Source organism: Monopterus albus, unplaced genomic scaffold (assembly GCF_001952655.1).
Source record: "Monopterus albus unplaced genomic scaffold, M_albus_1.0 scaffold17.1, whole genome shotgun sequence".
In the NCBI taxonomy this organism is placed as follows: Eukaryota; Metazoa; Chordata; class Actinopteri; order Synbranchiformes; family Synbranchidae; genus Monopterus; species Monopterus albus.
Window position 1 is genome coordinate 1,211,721 of NW_018127897.1, and position 17,066 is coordinate 1,228,786.

A 17,066-nucleotide genomic window follows, 5' to 3' on the forward strand; every position below is an offset into this window, starting at 1 on the left:
CTCTGTTACCAGACTTTGTAAACAATGATTACACACTTTCTCTTGATATTTACTAAACCAATTGTTGATTTACTCTTTTGTATCCCAGATAATAGGCATAGTCCTCCTCATCTTCATCTGTGTGGGTCTTGTAGTGTATGTAATCAGAGAAAGCTGCCAACAAGAGGTGCAGATGCAGGATGCAGACGTAGCTGAGCTCACTGTGTTCAGGATGAGCTCTCCAAGGACCAGGACATCATGAAAGGACTTAACCTGCCCTGCTAGCATGGACACGGTGTAAATACCCTGAACATCAATACATTTTTTTAGTAAGTGCCCCATTAAACTAGTTTCCCTAAAATCTGGGCAGTGATGGGCAATAATGCTGCCATATGAAGTTGCCATCAATATGGATATATTTAAAAACTATGTTTTTAGTTTTTTCCTCTGTATTTTAGTGAATATGTATGCAGTGTTGTGCCTGTGCTCATCTGATGCTTTAGTGCAGTGACTTATTTCTTTTTACCTGTATTTAAATGAATATTTTGAAATGGGAAATACACCTATTCATCTTTTGCCAATAGTCAGATGTTAAGAATGATATGACTCTTATGTCTGTCCAGTAAATATGAAGCTATAACCTGCAGACAATTAGCTTAGCTTAGCATAAAGACTGAAAATAGAGGGAAACAGGTAGCTTGACTCTCTCCAAAAGAAACAACATCCATCTAAGGGCACCTCTAAAGCTCACTAACTCATCAGTTATATCTCATTTGTTTGTTCCATACAATGTAGTGACTGCTTCCAGTCAAGAACTACTCTACCATATATGCCCTTATAAAATGGTTACCAGTTTCTCCTTTTCCAGTTGTTCCACTAAGCTAACCAACTGGCTGCTGACTCCAGTTTTACAGTGCCTTGCGAAAGTATTCGGCCCCCTTGAACTTTGCGACCTTTTGCCACATTTCAGGCTTCAAACATAAAGATATAAAACTGTAATTTTTTGTGAAGAATCAACAACAAGTGGGACACAATCATGAAGTGGAATGAAATTTATTGGATATTTCAAACTTTTTTAACAAATAAAAAACTGAATAATTGGGCGTGCAAAATTATTCAGCCCCTTTACTTTCAGTGCAGCAAACTCTCTCCAGAAGTTCAGTGAGGATCTCTGAATGATCCAATGTTGACCTAAATGACTAATGATGATAAATAGAATCCACCTGTGTGTAATCAAGTCTCCGTATAAATGCACCTGCACTGTGATAGTCTCAGAGGTCTGTTTAAAGCGCAGAGAGCATCATGAAGAACAAGGAACACACCAGGCAGGTCCGAGATACTGTTGTGGAGAAGTTTAAAGCCGGATTTGGATACAAAAAGATTTCCCAAGCTTTAAACATCCCAAGGAGCACTGTGCAAGCGATAATATTGAAATGGAAGGAGTATCAGACCACTGCAAATCTACCAAGACCTGGCCGTCCCTCTAAACTTTCAGCTCATACAAGGAGAAGACTGATCAGAGATGCAGCCAAGAGGCCCATGATCACTCTGGATGAACTGCAGAGATCTACAGCTGAGGTGGGAGACTCTGTCCATAGGACAACAATCAGTCGTATACTGCACAAATCTGGCCTTTATGGAAGAGTGGCAAGAAGAAAGCCATTTCTTAAAGATATCCATAAAAAGTGTCGTTTAAAGTTTGCCACAAGCCACCTGGGAGACACACCAAACATGTGGAAGAAGGTGCTCTGGTCAGATGAAACCAAAATCGAACTTTTTGGCAACAATGCAAAACGTTATGTTTGGCGTAAAAGCAACACAGCTCATCACCCTGAACACACCATCCCCACTGTCAAACATGGTGGTGGCAGCATCATGTTTTGGGCCTGCTTTTCTTCAGCAGGGACAGGGAAGATGGTTAAAATTGATGGGAAGATGGATGGAGCCAAATACAGGACCATTCTGGAAGGAAACCTGATGGAGTCTGCAAAAGACCTGAGACTGGGATGGAGATTTGTCTTCCAACAAGACAATGATCCAAAACATAAAGCAAAATCTACAATGGAATGGTTCACAAATAAACATATCTAGGTGTTAGAATGGCCAAGTCAAAGTCCAGACCTGAATCCAATCGAGAATCTGTGGAAAGAACTGACAACTGCTGTTCACAAACGCTCTCCATCCAACCTCACTGAGCTCGAGCTGTTTTGCAAGGAGGCATGGGCAAAAATTTCAGTCTCTCGATGTGCAAAACTGATAGAGACATACCCCAAGTGACTTACAGCTGTAATCGCAGCAAAAGGTGGCGCTACAACGTATTAACTTAAGGGGGTTGAATAATTTTGCACGCCCAATTTTTCAGTTTTTTTATTTGTTAAAAAAGTTTGAAATATCCAATAAATTTCGTTCCACTTCATGATTGTGTCCCACTTGTTGTTGATTCTTCACAAAAAATTACAGTTTTATATCTTTATGTTTGAAGCCTGAAATGTGGCAAAAGGTCGCAAAGTTCAAGGGGGCCGAATACTTTCGCAAGGCACTGTAGCCCTATCACATCTGCATCCTTGGATGATCAGCATAAAGGTGAAGGCCATGACGGCAGGAATGATGAAGAATGATGATGAAAACACCCCATTCCACGCAGGGTTGCAAGGACACTCAAACTCCAGGTCCACCAGCTTCTCTAGTCCCATGAGGATAAAGCCAAAAGCCACATTTGATACCAGCGGACTGTTGCTAAGTTCGTTTTTCAGCTTGGTAAGCCATTGTTGTCTGCTTTCCATATTAGACTGACCAAAAAATGAGGACAGTTTTTGTATAAGCCCAAAAGAGGGTCCACAGTTGTGAACACACTGGCAACAGCTAAGTGATGCATAATTAACTAATCCAGGGGTAAGTTTCCCCTCAGGCAAAATGCCACACTTCCACTCTGATTGGTTTTGAACCAAGGAGGGTGTGCTCTCTCCTCTGACATATCTCTACATGATTGGTCTGTGCGAGGTTTCAGGTGGGGTTACATTTTAAATGTGGTCACCTATAGACAAATTGGAGGGAGGGCTGTAAAGTGGAGGGAGGTTTGTTTTGTTTTGCAGTTGAGTTCAGACTGACCAAGTAAGGTCAAGTAAGGTCAAGTAAATACATGTACATAACAGGGCTAAGCCTTTACATGCCAAAATGTAGGCCTACACTAAAAATAAAACTAAAGAGGGAATGGTTACAGTTAAAGTTATATTTAAGGAAAGGCCATACAATTTACTTTATGAAGTGTGTAAATGTATCAAGTGCTCAGGTGTTTTTGTTTCATTTGTCTCAAACGGCTGCAATTAAATTACCTCAGCTGGCCACACGAGGTCGCCCGTGTAGCAGCACAGAACAGGTGTAGAGAGGATTACAAGTGGCCATGTTGATCATTCAATGTAGTACATAAAGTTCTGGAGCCCCCCAACCACTGATGTGATTACAGGCTAATTTATAAATAACTTCACTGATCTCAAGAGGAGGAGAGATGTGACTGGTGAAAACTGCGACTGGATTGCTTTCAGTTCACCTGCGGTACCCAGTACCCTTGAAAGTCTTTAGGTGTAACTTCTCAAATATGACCTTTAAGCAAATGCTACTTGTCACATGCCTAGTTTGTGATAAATCAGATTGGACTAACCAGCTGACAGTTTACAGGCTACAATAAAAGAGCTGTTGAACAGAGGTAGGAAATCTTACAGGTTATTACTGTAGTCGCCCACAGCTCAGTGACAACTGCATGAACAGGAACACCTTCCTCCAAATGGCAGATGATGAAAACGTGTCGTGCAATAAAAAACAAAACAAAACAAAACAAAAACAAAAAAAAAACCAAACAAAACAAATTAAGCTTTATCAGCTGACAAGGGACTGACGGATCCACGCAATAACTGAGTTCAAAAGGCACATTGATTACATAGGTGTTACATATGTATGTGTGCGTGTGTGGTTATCCACGGTCATGAGCGCACAGGGCACGCGCAGCTTGTTACTGCTGCCTTTGGTGTCCTACCAGCATCTGTTCCTCTTTTTGCTAATAAAAATAGAGCGGCGCTAATAAGAGACTTGTGTTTCGGATACATCACTTCCTGCTGGGAATTATCTGTGCGCTGCTTTCATTTTAATCACCGAACCGTGACAGAGAGGGCGCGAATGCGCATCGGCCTGCGCATCTTTGAATCTTCAGAACTACACTGTGAACAATCTCCCTGACATCCGAGGACCTCTCCTCCGCAATCCGACGAGGCTTCTCCACCGCCTATGGCCTCACGTCGGCATCCCTGAGCCGCTGGCCTTGTCCCGGACCCTTCATCCATCGCCGTCTTTAAAAGGTTTTTAAACCCGGGAACAATTTTTATAAACATTTTTAAAATTGTCCGCGCCTGACTATTTGTAAAGAACCCTGTGCTATGCTGGGCCCATCTCTCTAGATCTTGTGATCAATACACGATCTCTCCTCCCACATTCATCCGAGCAGGCTCTTGTACTCTCAGCGAGCCCCGACAATGCATCCTAATGCAGAGATGCTGGCGGTGGTCCTTTTGGGGAACTTGATGCTGCCTTTCATCTCGGCTCAAAACGGTAAGAAAGCAGATGTTACCATGACACAATCGCTTTGAGGGAAAGTGACTTGACTTGTGTGAGGACGCCCGAGCGAAATGTTTCCAAAGAAGATTATGAGAATGACCGCGATAAGTCACTATTAACGCGACACGCAGTTTTACACATCTGGACAACAAGGCCAGAGGTAGACTTTAATAAATAGGATTCAGTCACTGACCACACAATGTAGAACTCTAAGCTGAGAAAAGAGGAAGAGAAGGGACGTTGTTCTGACATTTTTGCAAGGTTATTTATTGCCACATGAGTATGCAGGATATTGTGCATGTGCCTGTAAGAGGAGGCAACTGTCAGTTTAGGGCATGTCGAATATTTTGTCCTTTTTTTTCCTTTTTTTTAAATAATATTGTTGCTATGAGTAAAACTGAGATCGGTACCTTTATGTAATTAGTTCTGTTTGGTTTGCAGTTTGTTCAGTCAAATGGGGTTAAGTAACAGAGCAGGTTGACTAACCTGCTCTGGATGCAGATCGATACCAAACAGGCTAAAGAAACCTCAGTGTGTTGGAAATACTGGAAACACCAGGCCCTTCTGTAACATGCATCTGTTTGACTGACATAACTACTCCTGTTATACTACATTTCCCAAGAGGTTAAGCGGATGTTTCAGTCTGCAGCTGTTATAAAATTAAATATATCCACAGATAACGTTATTATAAGAGATGTGACTGACAGACATTTGGATCTATGTAAAGTATTTCAGTTTCATTTTAAATGTTTGCTGTAATAAAATGATTTGGTTCAAGTAAATATCAGCAGCATGCTGTTGGGTGTTCTCTGATACACTATGTCCTGTTTTCAGATTCTGTTGATTCGAATGAGGGAATGCACAGAAGCAACCATTCACAAACGTGGAATCTACTGAACCAAAATTTAAAAGAACCTCAGTAGATTCATTGAGCAACTCTGACATGATTACGAAGTTGTCACTTTAAAATGCGCCTGGAATCAATCAAGTTCAGTTTTTAATGGCCAACATAATCATTGTCTGCCTTTTAAGAAGCTTCTGTAGCCACATGTCATTATCACTGACATGGCCTAATCTCCTTTCAGAGAAGCAGAGAAGCACTCCACAGACCACAGACAGGTCTAATGCTTCGTGCCCACCTCCTCCTTTCTGTGGGGTGATAATCAGACACCCACTATCCAAGACTTAGTAGTAGACATATTTTGATGATAGGGTGATAAGGTTGTGGAAAACCTCACTCCGCCACAGTTCTGTCTCTTAAGGATTTAGTATTTGAAATGGAGAATGTCAAAGATAAGACAAAACTACTTAAGAGTAATGTATTAGAGCAGTTTGTACTTCTTTTGTTTAAAATTAGTAAGACACAGTATACAGTTATGAAAGAAGCATATTAAGTGAAATCTAGACAATTTTACAAAGAAGTACAGGAATAACCTACATCTTTAGTTTGTGAGCAGACAAAAAACACCAAAACACCACAGCAGTTATACAACAACATATTATCCTTAGATTTAGGTGCATGTGTGTGCACGCGTGCACAGTGAAGCTTTCTTTGAGCCTGAAAGTCAAACACTCAGTAAGCCCACACACATACCTATACTGCCAGGGGGTCAGTGGGGGACAAACTGGTCCCACCAGTCACTGAATGCGTCAGTGCTCTATTTGTATTGTGTAGAGATCCTGAATACTAAATTTCTTTTCCAATAAGCTACAGTTAGTGTTCAACACCAAAGGTAATAGTCTGATGGTATTTGCTCACAGTGCATGCCTCAAAAGCCATTTTATTTCTCTCTCACAGTTCAGATTAAGGGTAACTAGTGCATGGCTTCTTATGTAATCCTTTTTTTTTTCGTGTGGTATTACAAAGTTTAGGGAATGACCTGGGAAGAATAATAATAATAAATGCATGAGATGTAATCACAGCGCCTGGGAAGCAGAGGTAATTCATGCCATTATTTGCTCATATTCAGGCGAAACTAGGCCTACTAGAGGTGCCCGGTTTCTGCGACAGATATTTGGAGGACCATAAATAGCATCCGTCCATTCTGCCTCATTTCTATTTTTACCACTGAGACACAGCACCAAGAACTGTGGGTTTAAGGTCCTTTTGTGAAAGTGAATCCATTAACTCTTAATGGACGGCCTCCTTTTGCACAGCTGCCCAGCCTTCTAAAGGCTTGCTAGGTGGCTGGGAACTATTTAAACTGAGAGATGATTTGAATATTATGCAAAGAAAATACAGGCTGTTGAGATTGTGGCTGATGCTGACCTGAAGAAGTGCTTCTGTGTCTTACATCACTCCCACTCTACGAAGCATGTAGCCTGCTCCTGCTGCCAGTTTGACTGTATTATTACTGCCTGTGTGAGTCAAAACATCAAGATAACCTGTAGAATAATATGCTTATGTTATGACTGAGAAGTTAAAATGAACTGTTTTCTTTCATTTCATGTACTGTAGGCAGGCAGTTGCTCAACACTAATGACACAGAGCTGCAAAGATGGGTTTTTGTTAAGGTTACACAATCAAAATAAAAATGCATGATATAGGGAAAGCTATGCCCACTTGTGCTGCATAGCACATTGCAATTTGTGACTATATGGCCCCCTAATTCTACTTTATGGCACTTGTGCATTACCATCATCAGAGGGCAACATTTATGTAAAATAAACATTTACAGTTACATACCATTCAGTCAGTGGACCTGTATGATGCAGCAGCTTATCTGTTATCAGACCAAGGTATATTCATGAGTCGAGAAATATACTGTAGAACTCAAACCGGCTCTTGCTCTTACACTGAGTTATGCTTGCTCACTGTGAAATCTGATATGGATCACACTGATTAGGCACGCAGCATCACACAGTATACAGCACAACAGATATACTCAGGCATAGCTGTAAGGTGAACAAGTATGCTGACTATGCTTTTTTCAGTACCACCCTGCTTCACATTCAGTTACATACATATACACACACACATAATATGTCTAAATCTAAATTGAGTTATAAACATTATATTTCCTGCACACTGGATAGTTCCTTTCTTGTATGATATAACAATATAGATATCACTGCATTTCCTTGTATGGACATAAAATGACCTATGACCTATACTAATACTTTTGTGTGTACAAGGTATTAGACAGTTACTACTGATAATTTAGCAATTGTGTAACAACCATTCATGCAGACATAGTTTACATTCACGTTCACATTAGCATGTAAGAATGTTGACTTATAGAGACCTAAAATTGTTCCAACATATGGTAGTACGTAAACATTCAGAATCATTTATTTAGTTATTCATTATTTAGTTAATCATTCCTTGGATTAGTTTGGTTGTGAGCATTGTATGTTTCAGAAAACACCAACCATTATATTTGAAGTGCTAAAGTTGGCAGCTGGACTTGCTTGAGGTTTTTTGAAAATGTTTCACCTCTCATTTGAGGAGCTTCTTCAGTTCTGGTGGGAAGTCCCAGATAATTAACTTATGTGAATTGTTAACACCTTGAGGGCCATTGAAGTCACATGTGAGTCTGTTGACTCACTTGGCAGTCATGTGGGTAGTTAGGGTCATATGGTTTAAGTTGTTAAATTGCCTTGGGAGGAATTCAGGACAGCTTGAAAGTGGCTGTTAAGTGGTGTCTAAGGCAGTTTAGCTCCCATCTACACCTTGACCCATGTGACCCTAATGAACCACATAATGGGGTGGCTTAGGAGATAGAGCAAGTCATCTCCTAATCGGAGGGCTGGTGGTTCGATTCCCACCTTCTCCAGTCTAAATGTTGAAGTGTCCTTGAGCAAGACACTGAACCCCAAGCTGCTCCTGGTGATATCACCAGTGTGTGAATGTGTGAGTGCTTATGTGGGTGAATGGGAAAAAGTGTAAAATGCTTTGAGTGTGTCAATGCATAGATAGGAGCTATATAAGTATAAGACCATGTACCATGATGTCCAGGTGGGGCAATGACCCATATGATGATAAAGCGGCACACCTTCAAAGTGTATTGGAAGTATAACTGCAGGGATTTCCAGGCTACATTGTAAGTGGCTGATAAGAGGTGTCATAAGACATCCACACCTTAATTAACTCATGCGATCCCATGTGGAGAGCTGGGCAGAGCATAGCGGAGTGTAGGGCAGGGAGAGGGAGCACTAGGTAGAGCAGAGTGTGTTGATTCGGAGTTTTATGCTAGCGCTACTCCTACAGTCCAAAGACATGCAGCTTAGGTTGACTGGCGACTCTAAATGGCCCCTAGGAGTGAGTGTGAGTGTGTGTGATTGTCTGTCTACATGTCAGCCCATCTATCCAGAACTCTACTTTTTCAGGACAGGATGCATTTATCCTAGCAGTCAAAAGTTCCTGAAATAGGATCTTCATTAGCAGATTATGCCATGACCATGCTGTCAAACTGTGTGGAAGAATCCAAGACTGAGCAGTGCTAGTGCTACATTAAGTTACATATTGTATCTTTAATTTAGTTTGAGTCAACAAACAAACAAACAAATAAAACAAAACAAAACAAAAAGAATCAGTGAGACAAATATGCACTTAATTTTTTACTATGTGACTTACAATACAGTATTGTACATGATATTGTAACATGTACCGGAACTACTGTCAATTACCTAAATATTACTGTATTGACTTACCGATACTGAAAATGCAGCTATAATCTACTATGTCATACAGGTCACCTCTGAACTCATACACATCTGTCATAGTACCATGTGGGTACAACAAAGATGCATCTGCAACCTCACACACATACACACACACACACACTGCCTAGCATGTAACCAATTCAGTGAGCCTGTGGAGGTTTCCTACTTGCTGCTTTATCTGTCTGGGTTGTGGGACTGCAGATGGGGATCGAGGTTGTAGGCAGGCAGCTGACTCACTCTCAGCCTGCATGGTGGTGGTGTGTGACTTGCTGTCAGTCCTCACGAGACCTCTCTTCTCTACCCACATCAGTACGGATGTAGGCTGTAATGACTGTGACTTTCATACAGCCTCAGACAGAGCTTGTCACATAAAACTACTTGTTATCTTTTGATATTATTGTGGATATGTGATATGGGTATAAGGTGAGCTAAGGTGTGTAAGTCAGATATGGCACTGTGGGCAACTTAATTATTTTGTGTTGAGTAATTTCTCACCATCCACTCATAGAAACATGTGACCTCCGTGGTTAGACTGTATTTCCAAACCTACTGTACTCTAGAAGCTACACCTCTGCAGGCATTAAATTGTATGTCTTTTCGTGCAGCGGGGCTCTTATTTGTTTCAACTATCCTATAATATTCTTTTGAGGATGTCGCAGTTAGTGATGTAACACCCCCCAATTTACTGTGACACGCTCAGCAAGAAACCTCCACCACAGGAATATCTGCTTGGTTAATATTTTGGTTTGTGTTGGTACATGCATTGTGTTAGATTTACATTTCTACAGGCTCTAAGGTGATAGTTTCACCTGGTAAAGTCTCTGCCATGTTCTTTGTAAATATATTTATGATGGAGTTGCAATAAACCAGATATCCATAAAACCTATAGTGCTGAAACTATTAACATGTACAGTTAGCTCAGTTGGTTGGTTGATTATTTTGTATTGCTTTCAACTGAATGTCTGTGTTTAAGACTCTTGATCATACAAAATATTAATTTGAAACTATAACCTTTGGCTCTGTAAAACTGTGTGATGTTACACTTTACTGACATTTTAGACTAAGTTATAAATCAGTGAATGAAAAACATAAGCTCAGCACAGTCACAATAATTTCAAATGATTGTTAGTTCTTTCACACTTTTTCATTTTGTGTTCCATATATAGGCAAGGTGAGTCAACTTTATTTATGTAGCGCATTTCATACACACAGTAGAGTAGCTAAAAGCAGCTTCACCCTGTTTGGTTCTGACCCGAGGTTCTACCAGCTGACAGCTTCCTAAGGATCTCAGAGCCCTGCTGGGTTTGTATTCATCAAGGAGATCAGAACTGTATTTTGTCCCCATACCAATCAGTGATTTACTATAAACTAGCAGTAGCACTTTAAAATTGATTCTGTAGGTAACTGGTAGCCAGTGTAAGGATTTAAGAACAGGAGTGATGTGCTCAGTTCTCCTGGTTCTTGTTAAAACTCTGACAGCAGTATCCTGTTAGAATAGTCCAGCCTGCTGGTGTGAATTAGTTCCTCTAAATCTTGTCTGGACATGAGACCTCTGAGTCTTTCTATTTGTTTGAGATGATAAAAAGCTGATTTTGGTTATGGCCTTGATGTGACTGGTGAATCTCAGCTCGGAGTCAATTATGACACCAAGATTTCTAACTTGAGCTTTTGTCTATAGCTGTAGAATCATATAATATGATAATAGAAAGCAAAACATTTCTATATACTACATAGTATATATGTTAAACACACAAAATTGGAAGTGTTATTATCAGCTTGTTGGCATTTAAGAACAAACCTACCACAACTAAAGTCAACACATCAGCCCATCACTTGGCTGTGTCCATGCTTATATGCATAACGATGAACTCCGCTCGTCTTTCTTCCGCTGCATCACCTTTTTGCTGAGATCTGTCTGCCATCCGCAGCTCCATGTCACTTCTTGTCTCTCGGCACACCTTTGAAATGACTGAGTACGCACTGGCTGCTTGTGTTTTGTTGTCCCTGCCAGTGTAAGCTCCTTGTTTAAACAACATGAAAATTGGTCAGCTCATTGGCCAAGCGTTGCCTGTGGTTTGTTCTGTGTATATTTCTCCACAGAGCTTCCCTGAGCCAGAATTTAAATTAGGCCAAAACCATCTTTTCCTTCTTTTTCTGACTTAAGTTTCCTTTACCCTGGGGGACTTTCATTATTTTAATGAGGTTCTAAACTGTGATTATGAGCTCTTATGCACAGCTAACACTAGTTATCTGCACTATGTGCCCTGCTAACTTACTGTCATATTGATGATCATGGTAAAGAATATAATAGTAAATGTTCTATGAAACTGAAATATTGCTCTAGAAGTGTAGGCAGACAGGCTGGATTCACCCTCTGGGATTATATGCTGAGCTTGATGGACCCAGATGTTTCCAGAGTAAAGAAACACATGCTAATTGCTCTGCATATCTCTAGGCATTGCACGGAGAAAGACAAGTTGTAAACACCTTATATCTTCAGACACATCTAGTAGGACAATGCTTTTTTTTTATGGAATTCTCTTCATATGGCTGTGAGTCACGAACTGGTGTTGGGCAACAGACTTGTTACCATGGCACTCCCTAATATTCATGTATTGTGAAATATTCTGGCTGTACTTTGGCAGTCCACTGTAGAGAGCACATTGGTGTCAAGCTTTGCAAACACTGCATTCTAGCATTATGGAACAGGTCTATACAGACCACATAAACCTTATGAATAGCATTTATTTTCAGCTGGCAGTTATTTTTTGAATAAGCGTATATATGTAAGTGGTTTCTTTGTGGGGGTGACCTGAATACTGTGGTGGTTTACACTCCTTCACACTTGAACAGGCTTATCAGCTACAGTAGCTTATTAGGTTATGATACTGTACATTACTTTGAGCAGGGCAGACAGATTTGGGAGACCCCGTATGCTGTTGTCTCTAGATGCAATAGTCTAACACTCAAGAGACCACAGACACTTTGTTCCCATTTTCTGTACAACAATTCAGGGCAGAGTTAAGGCAGTCTACTTCTTCTGATTTATTTAAGCCCATTTGGTTTACAGCTGACCGACTGCAGGGGCAGCAGAGAACAGCCTCTGTGGTCCAGGGGATTTGTCATTAGATGAGGTTCTTTAAGGCTGGCAGTGTATTGTTGGGCTAACTACTGGTGTGGAACAAGGTCATGAATCAGATACAGCATGGTACACTCGTAGTTGTGATAATTTTTAGATCCTACTTTTTTTTTAGAAATGTACTGCATTTCAGATTTGAAATGTGTTTGCTGTTCCGCACAGAAGTAAGGTAATCCATCAGTGTTGGTAAATGCTGTTTGTCCAATAAATACCGCTGGCATGATGTGTTGAGAAATGGGTGTATATTATATTATACTGCATATCTCTAATCATTTTACTTAGGCAATGTGAATTTTGCTTTCAGAGTGCAAATCCAAAATGTTAGTCATTCAGTCTTTATGGAGAAGGTGGTTGAACAGTGTTATTCCATTTTGACCATATATGAATTTTAAAAACCTGCTCTTATTCAAACTAAAAGATGGCTGACCTCATTTCTGGTGAATGTAAAAAGATTAGGTTTACATACTGTATGTAAATACGAATATATCTGTGTGTGACAGTCTCTGAATAGCTTTTAACAGGCATTTCAAGCTTTGAAAAAGATCAACCATTAGACCTGGCATCAGTATTTATACGTTTTAGTTTCTGAACAAGTTAAATAGTTGTGTAATGAGAACATACAGTAAACTGTGGATTTTCATGCAGTATGTTTAAAAATGTGATTATTTATACCTTAATATCATCTATAATAATTTGACAACCAATTATAGGACAGTAGTTGTGCAAGACGATCTTGGGTTTAAATCTGTGTCTGCATCACTTTCTGTCAATATCTCAGGTTTCTTCCCAGAGTCCAGTGACATGCAAGTTTTGTGAAGTCATGACTCTAATTTTGCCTATAGGTTTGAATGTGAGCGTGAGAAGCCTCTTGGATGAGAGGTGAAACGTCTTCTAGCTAAAACTGCATCCAGATGCTTTCTTTTTTCAGCATACTACGACCTGGATGACTGAGAATTTGCAGGGACATGAGCGTGAATGTGTTTGTGTAATCTGTATTTATTAGCCCTGTGACAGCCTGGCTACATGTCCAGGGTGTACCCTGGACAGTGTGTACCTAATGTGTACCCAGTGTGTACTGGAGAGACTCATGCAACGCACATCAACAGGGTATGGTGTAGAATATGGATTCATGGATTACAGGAAACCGGTGTAACATATCAAACCAAGTTTCAAATTTGTAGGAGTTGTTTAATATAAGCTTTGCAAAATTACTTTTTTTCTTTGTTGCTCTATAAATAGACATATTGTCTGATCTTACAAACAAAAAACAAATTACTGTACCTTTTTGCGTGGCCCAGTTTTCTCTAAGCCACAGATTTTGACAAATCATAGTGTTCTTTTTCGCACCGACAAATCTCTGGCATACTTGCAAGAACTTTTCATGTCAGTGGGGTCATATAGGAGTGGTGCCGCGTGGTTTTTCCAACACAGTACTTAAGGGTTAAAACGGGTCTTATTGCTTACTTAAAACTTTTAAGGATCAGACTGAGACTGACTAAACTCACTGATATTTCTTTAATAGTGCTCCCTTTCATCATATACAGTATCTATACTTATTGTACATGTACTGTAACTAATGTTAGAGTGTTTGCTAACACATACGCACAGGAATGCACTCATCTTTATAAGATATAAGATAAGAGAGAGAAAGAGAAAAGCAGAAAACACATGAGACACTGTAGCATGATTTGCTGGTACAAACTTGGGACAGGTTGACTTTGACTTCGTCTGACAGTTGTATGGCCTTAGTGGGCCAGGAAACCTTGACATTAACCAGCCATTAACCCTTTGTTTTTCCACCTATTAATGATTCGAGGCTTGCTTCTTTTTCATTTGCCTTTAATCATCCTCTCTCTTGTTTTAATTTCCTTTTCCATCCCTTGGCCTTTCCAAACCTTTCTACTGCTCTAACCCTCTTCCACCCTTTCCTTTCCTGCCATCCTGATGCACTTTTCCTCTCCAGCTGGGTTTGTGAAGTCGCCAATGTCTGAGACTAAGCTTACGGGGGACACCTTTGAGCTGTACTGCGACGTGGTTGGTAACCCCACTCCAGAGATCCAGTGGTGGTATGCTGAGATCAACCGAGCCGACTCCTTCAAGCAGCTGTGGGATGGAGCCCGCAAGCGTCGGGTATCAATCAACACAGCCTACGGCACCAATGGCGTCAGTGTGCTCTGCATCACCCGCCTCACACTGGAGGACTCTGGGACCTATGAGTGCCGGGCCAGCAACGACCCCAGGCGCAATGATCTCCGACAAAACCCCGCCATCACCTGGATCCGTGCGCAGGCCACCATTTCGGTGCTACAGAGTGAGTGGTTTATGTCGTGTAGTACCTAGAGGGTGAACCAGCTACCAGTCCCCTGTCCCAACCACTCCAACCCATAAATACCTCTCAAGCGCCCACCCAGCGGTCACTGGCCAAGCAAAAATAAAACAAACACCAACTATGCTAGTTATACATATTGATTATTTAAGTTTAAGTATAAGTATTAAGAGAAAGCAATATGTATGTATATAGACTCAGTAAACTCACTGTCTCTCCCAAAAACCCTTGAACACACCTTTGTTGTAAAAGACCACAAACCCAGGAACTACCCAGTCTCTATCTACATTTCCCTCTTTCGTCCCACGCCAAACCTTTGTTCTTACTGTTTCATGTGTCCTTTTACAATATCCTGATCATTATCTTTTTTTCTCTGTATCCTAATTTCACCCATTTCCTACTAGATTTATTTGTGATACGCATTTCCTTAACATTATGCTGTGTCTTTTTTGCGTTGCGTGGATTGTTTTATTTACTTCAAAGCCCTGTCTGCTAAATGCAGCGGAAACAAAGTGGTGCTTTGAAGTAATGGCGCTTTTGAATTGGCTTTTTCACTCTGGGCACAGTGTAAATGGGACTGTAAGAAGACACAAGGAGGGAGGTGTAAAAGAGTGATTCCTGTTTTCAGCTTTTTTCTAATAAAAGCAAATATTTTCTGCTTTCAAATTAATGTGTGGTAACCCAGTGAGGGATAAGACCACATGAGGGCCTTGAGTGTGTATTTTCTCATCCAGATGAGACAGATTTCACTTCTACAATACAGTCTCTCTGGATTTGCCTGTGAATTGTATAACCTTGTGCCTTCTCAGCCATTAAACGTGTGACTGTGAATCAGTAATGACATTATATCCCTTAACCCTCTGCTCTTTGCACACAAACATTTAAACAAACTGAATTTCAACTGGGCCCTTCTAATCTGCGCATGCTTCAGTGCTCTGCCCACTGGAGCACAGGAAGATGTGGAATGTTGTTAGTTATAGTAAAGCTCTCTGAGAAGCTTAGAGGAGTCTGGTCATTGCTGCCTCTTTTGACTGGATTGGCAAATTTTGATTTCTGTGTGAGCACTACTAGTTGATTAGGTGTACGGCTGATATAATTTCAACTCTTAAAAAGTGCAGTGGACAGGAGCTGTTCACTTGTCTCATTTACTCATTAACTACTTTCCAACTTCTTCTGAAATTTAGATCCTAACAACATATATTCTGTCATTACTGAGAGGTAAATGTTCCTCATATATACATGTAATATCCATGTTATTGCATGTATATAACAGGCTATACATGATAGCCCATTGATATTAATATTGTGGCCGGGGAACCATGCTGAAGCCTGATTGTCTTGTTTTGTCCTTCTAGTTTTGCTTAATTTAGTTTATGGTTGTGAATCGCAAAATCATATTTTAGCATTTATTTCCATTACGAAGTGTTTAGATTACTATGCTATTTGGAATTTGGATTTTTAAGTAAATGCAATTTTAACATTGGATTTCTCCAAAATACGTTAATGCATGGATACAGTTTGCTGGGGATAAATGTTTAAAGTGATACTCGATCCAAATCTATCTTTTGAGTATGAAACACTGTGGTTTGCTTTCTCATTAAAGTAATAGTTACACCCTTTGGGAAATCACTTTTTAAATGAGAACATTGATATCACTTTCATGTCTGTACAGTAATTATGAAGCTTCAGTCAAGTTATCTTAGCTTAGCATAAAAATTATAACCTGGAGTAAACAGCTTGCTCCATCCAAAATAAAAACTGAGTATGCACTGATACTGATACCAGTATTGGTCATAACCAATCGAGCGTCTTGCCTTGTCAGACGATTTTGGTGCCGGCTCTTGACAACAGAGGTTCGTAAAGCTCATTGTGCCTCCAGTTAGATATTATATTGGTGCCTTCATTGTACATTTCTTCACTATCGAATGTTTGTATTATTCCAGTTTCGTGCCGATTACATAGTAGAGCGTCATCAACACGCCCACTAGCTCTGTGTGAATAACCTGGACTATACGCTGCTGCATTCTCACATGGGCTTATTCCAGCTCACTCGGACCTTATGCGGGCTTTGTACTAGGGAGCTGGCAGAGTAAAGTCCACTTCAGTTGAGTCAGACAGTCCCTGTTCCCTCACAGAACTATACGATACTCATTATGCTGACTGTAGCCAGTTTAAAGTAATAGCGTGCACCCTCTTTAAATTAATCACTTCTAATTACCGACGAGGAGATTATGCGCTCTTGAACTTCACATTCTGGGTAGGGCTTGTGAAATCATTTCATCCTAATGGACAGTCATACTCCTAAAAGGTTAAAAACCACAGTATTACAGTAGGCTACAGAAATTCAATCAC

The 17,066-nt window shown here is 40.4% G+C and overlaps 1 protein-coding gene across 4 annotated transcripts in view; it reads left to right on the forward strand.

Annotated features, from left to right (window-relative positions):
- The first annotated feature begins 3,977 nt into the window (after positions 1-3,977).
- The window catches only part of nptnb (neuroplastin b), a 25,339-nt gene continuing 12,250 nt past the window's right edge, over positions 3,978-17,066 (forward strand). Inside the window, exons 1-3 of one of the 4 annotated variants that reach the window (XM_020592378.1) lie at positions 3,978-4,328; positions 4,428-4,578; positions 14,352-14,699. In XM_020592378.1, the coding sequence (XP_020448034.1) occupies positions 4,503-4,578; positions 14,352-14,699 (424 nt within the window). In that variant the 5' untranslated portion in view covers positions 3,978-4,328; positions 4,428-4,502. Of the gene's footprint in view, positions 4,579-14,351; positions 14,700-17,066 lie in introns of all 4 variants that reach the window. The other 3 variants (XM_020592379.1, XM_020592377.1, XM_020592380.1) reach the window with 3 other exon arrangements.